Source organism: Grampus griseus, assembly GCF_964374135.1.
Source record: "Grampus griseus genome assembly, chromosome: 3".
Taxonomy (NCBI): domain Eukaryota; kingdom Metazoa; phylum Chordata; class Mammalia; order Artiodactyla; family Delphinidae; genus Grampus; species Grampus griseus.
Window position 1 is genome coordinate 131450387 of NC_139019.1, and position 12837 is coordinate 131463223.

General features: G+C 42.2%; 1 protein-coding gene and 1 pseudogene across 4 annotated transcripts in view; both read left to right on the forward strand.

Moving 5' to 3' along the window:
• The window catches only part of SGCD (sarcoglycan delta), a 410168-nt gene that overhangs the window by 19717 nt on the left and 377614 nt on the right, over nucleotides 1-12837 (forward strand). For all 3 annotated transcript variants that reach the window (XM_082652258.1, XM_082652259.1, XM_082652260.1), the window contains one exon: nucleotides 2212-2400. In XM_082652258.1, coding sequence (XP_082508384.1) covers nucleotides 2212-2400 — 189 coding nt within the window. The remainder of the gene's footprint in view (nucleotides 1-2211; nucleotides 2401-12837) is intronic.
• Nucleotides 11346-11944, forward strand: LOC309821136 (protein lin-28 homolog A-like; annotated as a pseudogene). The gene has a single exon. The product of its transcript is annotated as a protein lin-28 homolog A-like (transcript).

The window sequence follows — 12837 nt, forward strand, 5'->3', positions numbered from 1 at the left end:
AAGGTCAAAGACTACAATTCTTGTCCTTGCCCTGCCACAAACCCTGGAGCCGTGCACAAGTGTGTCAGCTTCTCTAGTCTTAAGTCAGCTGACTCATAGAATTAATTGATTAGAATCAAAGGACTTTGCAGATAGGATTCTAAGATTTTGTGATTATTTCCTTAATTTACAGAATATGATTTAATGGAAAAGAAAGGCCTAATTTCCTTCAGACTAGTAAGACATTTATTTTCCCTTCTTATTGATCTTGGTGTGTGAAAAGGTCAGTGAGAGATGACATTGCTGTGTTCCCGTGTTGTTACAACACAGCTCTGGTCTGCAGAATTGTAAGGGGCTGAGTAATACAACTGAGATCCCTTCGTAGTGTGAAGCTCAGTGCTTGGTTGGGAAGCCAGGGCTTTGGGAGACTGAAGTGGAAATTTGCAAGAATACAAACAAGAAGTTCCCCCTGGTGTTTGGCTTGGACTTTTGTACACACCCAGATGGCAGCAGATTTCATAGTGGATGGGAAATCATTCATTCATTCATCATTTATGCATTCATTTTTTTCACGTATTCATTCCACTCACATATGTTCGAACACATACTCATATTAGGGCCTGATTTTGGTGCTAGGGGAGTGTTTACAATGACATAGATGTATGTAGATCTTCACTGAGCATTTGAGTTGACCTTAAGTAAGAATTTACTTGGTTTTTCAAATGGAATTCCACTGATGCCTAAAGGCCATGAGTCCTCTGGGGAAGTTTTAGATTTTATGTGTGCATTTTAGTGATTATCTAAAAACCGTACAATAAGTATATTCTGAACCATCTGGAAGATGACCTCATAACCAAGGGTATGATTTTAGGGCCTACATTTTGTTTGTCACCATGGTCCCTCTGGCACCATATATCACTAATGTAAGTGCTATTGACTAAGATGAAAATAAGCAGAGACAGACCTTATTCCTAGAGAATGCAGTCTGCCTACGTGAGGGCCAAGTGAAGTAAAAATCCCAAAATAAAGCTTGTGCAGTAATTTGAAAAGAGAAAAGCAGTGGAGGCCATGTTGTCACCTGGCTCGTGGCAGAGGAGGGATGCTGTGCTCAGAAGATGCTGTGCTAAAGTCCTTGTACCACATTACGCTGTTTAGTTTTGCAAGTCATCATTCTTCTCAGTAGTCAGTCATTTCCCATTTTGAACGATACGCGTTGGCAGCTTTGTTTGTATTTAATTTTAAAATTTGTTTTGGTTGGAGAATTTTGTAGAAGTGATAAGTTTACTTAGATTTGTGTTGGTCCCTAATTAGCAGTGCCAGTATAAAGATAATTTGTGTCAACAGCGGGGGTTTGGGAAAGCTTCCTTACTTTAAAGGGGATTCGAATATTACTTAATATTGGCAGATTTTTTTTCTAATTTATCTCACTCTGCTATTATCACTGTTTAACTAGTTTGTTCTCCCCGTTAGCCTGCAAACTCCTGGAAGGCACGTTCACACCTTACTTGACTTTGAGCCTCTTTTATGTTTATAAAATAAATGTGTTGATAACAATTAGAATTGTCTAACTCATAAGGACCACTTGAAAAGGGTAGTGAGATCTCTGTCAAGGGAAGCATTTAAGCACAGGCTATCTATCACCTTTTGAAGATCCCTGAGTCAAGTGAGGCTTAATCTGTGTGCCCATCAGCACCCCTTTGAACTCTGGAATGGAGGGAAGATCAAATTTGTTACTTTTGCCACTAACTTTTTGGCAATACAGAATGATTGCATTTGAGATAATTTTACCTCCCCCCTCCCCCAAATCAGTTGCTAAGTAGTAGTATTATACCACCATGAAGAACTGCTGGGGTTAATTTATTTTCTCAGGTGAATTCTATATTTCACCCTGAGGACTTTGTCTCCCTCACAAAGATGTTGGAATTCTAAGAATCATTTGGAAAATGGCTTCCTACGGGTCCCTCTCCTCCTGTGATACATATATGTGGCTGTCTCAGTGCATATCATGAGAGATGTCTGCGTGAAACGGGAGAGCTCATGCAAGCCTCCAGAGGAGCCACTTTTGTCCAGGGGAAGCAGATTTTTTTAGAGTTGTCAGGAGGGTGGAAACATATAGACAGCAGTCAGCCATATCTCTTCATCAGTTGATTTTTTTCCATTCTTTTTTTTTTTTTCCTCTCTCTCTCTGAGCAGTTTAATGTGAGTGCTTCTCTCTCACCTCATTTATTTCAGATGCCTCAGGAACAGTACACCCACCACCGGAGCACCATGCCCAGCTCCGAGGGACCACAGGTATACAAAGTGGGGATTTATGGCTGGCGGAAAAGATGCCTGTATTTCTTTGTCCTACTCCTGATGATTTTAATACTGGTGAACTTGGCCATGACCATCTGGATTCTCAAAGTCATGAACTTCACGATTGTAAGTAAAACCACATGGTTTTCTTTAGCTTTCCTTGGGGGAAGGGAAAGCATGGGGCAAGAAAAAGAAATGTGGAAAGTGATGGCAATAGGATTCAAATAACCTGTACGCTGGTATCTTGGTGAAAAAACATTGCTGTTCAGATTACACGTGGGGATTGACTTCTTTTAGATCTCAATTCTTCAGAGGCTGGTAATCCACTTTTGCGGCATTTTCCTTCCTTTATGATCCATCGTGTATGCTTTCCTTCTATTTTGATAACTGTGTTTCTGTAATCTGTAGCTTACGAGTACTTTGAGTAAATAATCCAAGGAGAAAGATGTGGTAGAGTCCAAAGTAGTAAGTTTTTCCAAATTTTAATGGTGATTAAGAAAGTTTTTGTGAGATAGGGATTGAAACATCAGAGTAAAATTAGTCTTTGGGGATTATCTAAGAATTTTCACTGTCTGTTTCCACCTGGTAGCTCATTACTATGGTTCGTGGGGCATTTCCTCAGTTTTCAGGATGGCAGTTCTCTTTCCTACTGCTTGGGTAGGATGGAAACGAGAGTGTAGCCATGTTACATTTTTTTAAAAGAATTTGTGGTTATGCTTCTTTGAAGAATTTCTGCACTTAGGACCACTCTACAGATTGGACATTTACTTGTTGAAGTTCAAATGAAAAGAAAATCCTGGCAAAATGATTTCTGGAGTTACTCTGAGGTTTTTCCCTAGAGCTTTTCTGGAGATTATAACAGTACAAATATTATAATTTCTCTTATTAGTGATGGCATAGTGGGCAGTAATCTGCTGCCCTGAAAACACTTGCTTTTCCTCTTGTGATGGCAGACGTAAGTAATTACATTGGCAGTAAAAAGAACTCCTGTTTGATAAGGAAACGTGACCATAACACAATTAAGAGTAAGGTTTTCATGTGAAAATTCAAAATAGAATAGAAAATCCAAATATATGCCTTTCCTGAATTATAAAGTTTATTTTTATCCTTAACACCCTGTGCATAGATAGACTTTCTTGCCTTTACTCAGGCCATTTCTTCTTCTTGGGCTGCTTTTCTCCATCTTTTGTGCCTGGTACAACCCCTCCTTCATGCTTCTGTAGCCCCGTTAATGTATTTATTATTATACTGATCACTCCGGATAATACTTTTTATGTGTGTTTCCCAGGCAGAGTGAACTTTGAGAATAGCAAGGGCTGCATCTCTTTTCCGTGGGCCTCCATTCATCACTCATGGGAGGTGCTATCGGTACTTGACTCCTGAGGATTCTATAAACCATGGTTAGAAACAATGCATCCGAATGGCTCATTTTTTTTTATTGAAGTATGGTTGATTTACACTGTTGTGTTAATTTCTGCAGTAGAGCAAAGAGATTCAGTTATACATATATCTATGTTCTTTTTTATATTCTTTTCCATTGTGGTTTATCACAGGATATGAATATAGTTCCCTATGCTATACAGTAGGACCTTGTTTTGTATCCATTCTGTATACATTCTGTTTATACTAGTTTGCATCTGCTAACTCCAGTCCATCCGTCCCCGACTCCCTTCCCCTTGACAACCACAAGTCTGTTCTCTACGTCTGTGAGTCTTTTTCTGTTTCATAGATAGGTTCATTTCCATCATATTTTAAATTCCACATATAAGTGATAATATATGGTATTTGTCTTTCTCTTTCTGACTTCACTTAGTATTATAATCTCTAGGTCCATCCATGTTGCTGCAAATAACATTCTTTCATTCTTTTCTAAGGTTTGGTAGTATTCCATTGTATATATGTACATCTTATTTATCCATTCATCTGTCAGTGGACATTTAGGTTGTTTCCATGTCTTAGCTATTTTAAATAGTGCTGCTATGAACATAGGGGCACACGTATCTTTTTGACTTATAGTTTTGTCTGGATATATGCCCAGGAGTAGCTGGATCATATGGTGACCCTATTTTTAATTTTTTGCTGGACCTCCATACTGTTCTCCATAGTGTCTGTACCAACTTACATTCCCACCCACAGTGTAGGAGGGTTTCCTTTTCTCCACACCCTCTCCAGCATTTATTATTGGTAGGCTTTTTAATGATGGAGAATGGCTCACTTTTTAATACTTGCCGTAAACTCTAGGAAACTAAGCTTCTGTTTTGCAATATTAAGTTTGGAAGATGATACAGGAACAATTTCCATAGGATTGTAGGGTTCTAAGATAATATGTTCTAGACTATTGGAGCACGTCAGCTTCTACTTCTGAATCAGAGTAGGTAAACACTTTTTGAACTTGGACTTACTTTATAGACAAGCAAACTTCAGAGAAGTATTTTAAGCAGTAGAGAGAGAAAGATATGATCAGATTTGTAGTCTAGACACTTGCTCAGGTGAGGATGCAATATAATGGAGAAAGTTTCTCAGAGTTTGGGCCTCTAAAAGGTGTCCTGAGTCTGTTTGGTCTTAAATCCAAGGGACCATAGTTGTCTTTTGTCGATATGCATGTTCTGTGATGTTTTTATTTTGTATTTCAAAAGCTTTAAAGTATAAAACCTTCTGTATTGTAATATAAAATAGGAGAAGACTGAAGTTAGGGCAGTAGAATGGAGAGTAAAGATTCAAAAAACATTTAAAAGATGGAAGCAACACACCTCAACTACTGCTTGGATATAAGAGTTGAGGGTTTGGAAGACACTCTGGAATACCCCCGGGTTCTGGCTGGTGAGATGGTTGGATATAAGAGTTGAGGGTTTGGAAGACACTCTGGAATACCCCCGGGTTCTGGCTGGTGAGATGGACACCTCAACTACTGCTTGGATATAAGAGTTGAGGGTTTGGAAGACACTCTGGAATACCCCCGGGTTCTGGCTGGTGAGATGGTTGGATGGTAGGACCAAAATAAAACAGGATAGAATTCATTACCTTCCCACGGGAACTTAGCTGGGACTCGTGAACCCCCCTAATTCCCTGTTTGGGGCTCTTTTTGTTTTTAGCTAGTTTGGGGTAAAGTTAATTTATAGAACCCGAAAGAATTGAGGGTGGATGTGGTGGAGACTATGAAGTCAAACCCTGACAACCGTGATATGATACAGATATGGCTTCTCGAGTGTGCTTTATCTGTCAGGCTTAATAGTGAGAGGTCTATGTAAATGTATACTGAGTGACAGTTCACTCTGAATGTATGGGAGCTTGGGGAGCAATATGATATTAAGGTCATAATCTCTATGAAATAGGCCATTTCCTGTAGTTAACTAAATTGATTGCCAAAGTTGAGAGTTCTTAAAGCTTTACGAAACCAACTACTTACTAAAGTGAGAATAATGCCATGGTTAGCCATAATTGGTGCTTTATAGCAGTAATGCTTTGAAGCAAATAGAGCTGAAGTGTCAGAAAATTGGTCTTTCCCTGTATGTTAAAAGCATATTCTCTGTCAATTACAGTATAATACACATTCTTTTAGAATTATAATTCTTTTCCACAGATAATAATTTACTGATAGTGAAGATCTTGGGAAAGAGTGAGGTATTAACCAATGTTACCTTGATGATGGTGGGGTGAACGAACATAGGAAATCAATGTGACAACAGTTAAGCACTTTATGCAAGGATTGTCAATAGGAAACGGTGATCATTTTGTACACCTGGAATGTTTGATCATTTGGAAAATCTCACACTGTAATCAAATCCTCTGAGTAATGACAAACCAAGACAGTGACATCATCTGAAAGTGTTTCTGAGGACTTGGCAATTTATCCAAGATCGGACATCCAGAATTTTCTTTTCTGTCAGACTTACATTTTCTGCCATCCCCAGGGGTATATGCTGGAAGAGTCTTTACATTATAACAATCTGGTAAAACATCCAACCAAGTTTTCTTTGTCCCAAATGTAAATCAGAAGAAAAATGAATTTTCTCTCCTCTGCTTTCAGCAGATTATTATGGTGTTCATTATTAAGCAGGACAGCATTATTCTCTCCTACTCTTCTCTATTATTTTTCCCTACTTGAAGGAGTGTTTGGTTTACCTATGTTGTAAACACCTGTAGGTTAACCTGTCCTAGTTTATCACACACTGTACTTTACAAGAGGACTAGAATTTATTAAGTGTGTTCTGTGCCAGTCACTGTGCTTGGCAGTTAAAAAATCTCTCTTTTAATTTTCCAAACTCTACAAATTAGGTATTATAATCTCCATTTAGTAGAATAAAACCCAAGGCTCAGAGAAGTTGAGTGGCTTCCTAGAAGACAGAGCTAGTAAGTCAAAGAACGGGTGCTTGACTTCAAAGCCCATCCCTTTCCACCACACTTTACCTGCTCCTGCTAACTGCTACAATGACCTGGCTTTTCAACAAAACTCTGAAGCTGCCAGAATGGTTCATCATCTTCGTTACCCACCCTGTGTCCTCCGATCACACATTTCCCTCCCAGCCGAGACATCCACTGACATTTCCTGCCTGGAGTAGTTTGCAGTAGTGCTGGCTTTTCAGTCCTTAACTCAGTTCTCTTTGCACTACAGCCGATGCTCCTCTCCCTTCACTGCCTTCACCTTTTGTTTTAGCCCCTTGTTATGTTTATGTAAACATTTAATATAAACTTAATAATACTATCTGTGGCATAGGTTGGTGTGTAGACTCCATGAGCTAATGCACGTTAGGCGTGTACGTATAGCAGCCACTCACCCGCAGAAAGAGTGTGTGCGGGCGACAGAAAGTCACGGGAGACCCCATACCACATGGCAGTGGTTAGGGGCTCAGACTCTGGACGCATGCTCTAGGTACACATCTAGGTTCTGCTACTTACTTTGGCAAATTTCACAACCTCTCTGTGCTGCAATATACTGGGAGTAATAGCAATACCTACCTGTTCATAGGATTGTTATGAAGAATAAATGAGGTGATGCATGTAAAGTGCTTAGAAATGGAGCTTGGCACACAGTAAGTGCCTTATGTTAGTGTTTGCCGTTATCATCATCACCATCACCATCATCATCATCATTTACTGAAGGCTCATTTTGCACCGGACTCTATGCCATAGAAATTTATAAGTATTATGTAACTTAATCCTTAAGTAGCTAGGTATTATCATGATAGCAACTTCACAGGGAGGAGAGAGGCTCAATAACTGGATTTGGGATCACAGAGCTAAAAAGTGGAAGAGTAGGGATTTGAATCCAAGCAGTCTGAGTGTGAACCCTGGTTTATTAATCTGTGTGACATATCGTTGGGCAGTGCAGAAAGCCCTAGGACAAGTGTCAAGGAACTGGACACCTAGTGGGCCATGAACGACATCACCTTTTCCCTCTGGGGCTCAGTAAAGAAATGAATGCATTGAAGCAGGTGTCCTTGAGGACTGCAAGGCATCTTCCTGTTTGAACACTACAGTTTTGTCTTTTGAACTTTGCCTTGACCATGTGAGATCTCACTCTCTAGAGGGCTGATGCTTCTGACAAAGCATTCCAGCAGCCCAATCCAGATACCTGGGCCTCAGAAGACCTCCCCAAATACTGCAGTATTGATCGTCTGCACTATCATTTAGCACAAGTGGTCACTGAGTGGAAAAACTTAAAAGGCTTGGGGATTTTCAATAGGTGGCATGATCTCTTAGTCCAGTGAGTGTGAAATTATTCATCATTAGATGAAGTAGGAACCTAAGGCGTCACTTGCTCACACATCCTCATTTTGCAGATGATTGAACCAAAGTAGATGCGAGGTTGCCTGACCCAGCTTCAGCACTCCAGCCATGCCGGGAACTTCTCAGGAGCAGGGATTACGTTCTATTCATCTTTGTAGGCATGACCCAGTGCCTGGTATGCAGTCGGCTTTCAATATGTGTTTGTGAATTGTCAAACACATTTGACAGTTTTGTGCAGACCACATTCATGAGATGATGGATGTCAAGTACTCGGTCAGTGCTGGGCACGTGATAGGTCCTTGATAAATTATAGCTAGCTATACCTGTGTTTAATAGATCCCCTAACTTCTCTTTCTCTTGCCATTCATCAAAATTACAAAATTCAAACCACTGTATTTGTGATTATTTAAGAAATGAATGTCCACTTGTTTAATAAAAACTTGTACAGAATTTTAAAATTTTCCTGTATAATCCCCATAAAACCCCTATGAGGTAGGTACCACTGTTACCCATATTTTACAGATGGGGAGTAGGATGCTCCACGAAGTACAGTAACTTGTCCAAGGTCACGCTGTTAGTGAGTGATGAAGCTGGGATAGGGTCGCAGGGAGTCTGGCTCTTGAGCCCACGCTCTTTTTTTTTTTTTTTTTTTTTTTTTTTTTTTTTTTTTTTTTTTTTTTTGCAGTACGCGGGCCTCTCACTGCTGTGGCCTCTCCCGTTGCGGAGCACAGGCTCCGGACGCGCAGGCTTAGCGGCCATGGCTCACGGGCCCAGCCGCTCCGCGGCATGTGGGATCTTCCCGGACCGGGGCACGAACCCGTGTCCCCTGCATCGGCAGGCGGACTCTCAACCACTGCGCCACGAGGGAAGCCCCAAGCCCACGCTCTTAATCAGTACACTGTGTTGCCCATTTTCCAAGTGCTATTTTTCACGAAGACAAATTGAATTTGTTCAGTGCAATGTCTAAAACATGATTTATTTACCCTAAAGTAAGATAAAGATCCACTGAGGGTCAGAGGAAGGCATTCTAATATTTGTAAATTGGACACATTGTAAAACAGTAAAAGCCAGGGAGAATGGGCAGTGTGTTCCATAACTCAGAACACTAATACACCATCTGTTTGGAGAAGGCTCAAGGAACCGTTACCCAGTCAAACTAACTCAAGTAGAGGGGAGTGAGGATATACATGCAGAGGGAACAGGAAAGGGGGTCTCCTGGGTGCATGAGTGGACCTTACAGCCTCACTGTCAGGAACCAAAGGCAGCTCTGGGGATGCCCACCTTCTGGCTTTCCTGGACCATGTGGCCTTGGTCTTGCCCTGGAACATTTGTTTCTGTTGGCAGACCAAGATCCCTCTACCTTTGTGGTGCTACCAGTTACTTCCTGTGTTTATTCAGGTTTCCTGCTTCCTTGCATCTTCAACATGCATGTGCCTTTGACCTTTTCTCTGTAATGACTTTCCCCATCAGCTCCCACCTCTACCTGCCCCAGTCTGTTGTTACCCAGGTGAAATCCCAGAGAGGGAACTGCACTGGCTCAGCAGATTGTGCACACCACATTGTACTTGCTTATATGTCATGTGAGATGCCTTATCAGCTGTGACCTGAGTGGGCAAAGTCATGGAGTCAGAGTCCTGTTCGTTGAGCAGCCAGGCCAGAACTTCCCTCCCGCGAGGTCAGAAATTCACTTGAAAATCACACCTGCACTTGATCTTTGATAAACATTGCCCTTTTTAAGCTTTTCTCTTATTTCTTATGTTTTCTCAGAAGTCCTCCCAGGTTAAGGTGAAGACTCCCTCTTTTGTATTTGCTGTACCTGGTGTCCTGCAGCGGGGGGACGTGCAGTATGGCGTTATTTTATTTTCCTGTCTGTTTCCCCTACAGGGACTGTAACCTTAAACTATTCATTTTTATATTCACAGCTTTAAATATGTTGCTTAGCATGTAGTAGATATTTAGAATATTTGTTGAATAAATGAATGGGAAAATAATTATGAATAGCCCGTCACTTTAAATTAAAGTGTGTAAAGATGGGTTAATAGAGCTTTATATGGCTTTTAAAATGAAGTAGTAGTAGATTTATTAAGGTAGACAGATCATAAATAAGATGAGTGCTTAAATTTGATTATGAAAAGGTATTTTTAATACAGACACTCCTTCCTGTGTATCAACGGCCTGCTATATTTTAATTACATGAGTCAGGAGTGTGAAATAGAAGAGAAGCAGGAGACACCATTCTAGTCAATATACAGATTTGCTCAGCAAATGGGAGCAAATGATATTATTGGCTTTAGTTATACTTTTCACTCAACACTGTTAATGAATATGTTGTGTGTGTGAGTAGCATTTGCTTCAGCTCGGATGCCAGCGTCACTTGGAAAGGCTTTTCATATTGAGAACACTGTGCTTTCCATCTCTCAGTGCTCTGTCTCTGACAGTCACTTTTTCATCCATTAGCTCAAATTCATCAAACTGAAAAATTGCCAAAAATGTTATTTTTTAAGCCAGCATGAACATTGTAATGCAGAAAAACAAAGGACAGAAATCCACTCTGTTCCATGAATAGTCCTGGGATACAGCTCTGTCATGTCCTGTTTCGTTTGAAGCTTGCTGTGTTTTATACCTTTTGCAAGAATGCAGATCCTCAAGGATGATTTTGGTCCTTATAATTGCTGCAAAATGCTATGAACCAAGCTTGTTACAAATTTGTACAATTGATTGGGCACATTTGCTGCAATTCAATTGGTATTAAGCACACTGTACAGTACACTGGTTTGTCTGGTCATTAAAGATTATAATAAAGAAAATCCTCTACTTTAATAGATCATAATTTACTAGGAAGAAAAAGTAACACGTCCCCCCAAATGACAAATCTTTTAAGGGAGTGTGAAAGAAAAAATTAGCTAAAGCTAAAAGGCCTTGGAAGACTCCTTGGGTTGAGTCTTAAAGGATGGAGAAACCCTTTTGAGTGGTGACTGTAGCCTGGAAGCATGGGTGTTAAACTCTGATGGGATGCCTCAGACACTGTGCTTCCGTTGTTGAGAGCCCAGCGTCTGGAGAGAAAGGACAGGGTGGGGAAGGAGGAGAGTGGGGTGCTGACCCTAGTCGAGTTCAACAGGATGCAAATTGTAGACACTCTTGAGAGATCACACTGGGAAACTTGAGTGCTAATTATAAATAACACTATGCAACGTTAGCCTATTTGGATAACATTCATGACCTTTCCCACTTGCTATCCTTTTCATACACTCAAAATTCATTTTTTGCCCTTTGCCTCCGGACTTCTCTGGGGCCAGCAGCCCACCGACCAGGGGCCCGGGGCCGCGCGGACTCAGCCAACTACCATGAGCTCTGTGTCAGACCAGCAGTTTGCAGGTGGCCGGAGAAGGCGCAGGAGGACGCGGCCCGGGCGGACGAGGAGCCACAGCTGCTGCGCGGAGCCGGCATCTGCAAGTGGTTCAACGTGCGCATGGGATTCGGCTTCCTGTCCGGGGTCACACTCGACCCCACCCTCACCCCGGCAGATGTCTTTGTGCACCAGAGTAAGCTGCACATGGAGGGCTTCCGGAGCCTGAAGGAGGGTGAGGCCGTAGAGTTCACCTTTAAGAAGTCTGCCAAGGGCCTGGAATCTATCCGAGTCACCGGCCCTGGTGGGGTGTCCTGCACTGGGAGTGAGAGGCGGCCCAAATGGAAGAACATGCAGAAACGCAGATCAAAGGGAGATAGGTGCTACAACTGTGGAGGTCTAGGCCATCATGCCAAGGAATGCAAACGGCCACCCCAGCCCAAAGAGTGCCACTTCTGCCAGAGCATCAACCATATGGTAGCCTCGCGTCCGCTGAAGGCCCAGCAAGCTCCCAGCTCCCAGGGAAAGCCAGCCTACTTTCGGCAGGAGGAAGAAGAGATCCATAGCCCTGCCATGCTCCCCGAGGCCCAGAATTGAGCCACAGTGGGTGGGGGCTATCCGTGTGTGATCAGGAAGTTTTGAGGAACAGGCATCCATCAGCAGAGTGGAGAAAGGGGGGATAGTGTGGGTAGGGGGCAGCTGGCACTGCCATATATCTCAGGCTGGGGGCCAAAGTGTCACCCCCTCTTCCCTCTTGGTGGAGGGAAGGGGTGAGGCAAAGAAACTCCAATCATGTTTTATCCAAATGCACGTGAGGGCTTTGGGGGTAACCCTTCCTGCATGCTTTATCTGAGTCTCCACCCCCAGAATCTCCAGCTTCTGAAAGTGGCCTGGATAGGGAAGTTGTTTTAAAGGATATGGAATAATATTTCCCATGTCAGAGTGAAAAGATTAAGCATGAGACCAGATTGATGGACCCAACCCACAAGCCACTACCTTCTGTAGGAGGAAATATCTCAGGGGTAAGCCAGGGTTTTCCACATCCTGTCTCCTCATAACCCCCTCCTGGGATAGAGTGCTGACCACTGTCCCAAGCAGTGGGCTGTGATGATAGGCAGAAGGGGTGGTTGAGGGAACAGCTGCAGACCTGCTGCTTCTAAGCCCACTCCCACCCCATTCTGGGCCAATGCAGTTTTATTTATTTGCTCCCTTGGATGACTGTACCTTGGGTCCCACTTTCTCCAGGATGCCAACTGCACTAGCTGTGTGCGAATGACGTATCTTGTGCATTTTAACTTTTTTTTTCATAATATAAATATTCTGGTTTTGTATTTTTGTGTATTTTAATCTAAGGCCCTCATTCCTGCACCGTGTTCTCAGGTACATGAGCAATCTCAGGGATAAGTCGGCAGCAGCTCCGGGTCTGCACAGCAGGAATACTTTCTGTTGCTGTATCACCAGAGAGAACAACTATTTGGAGCGTATAGCCT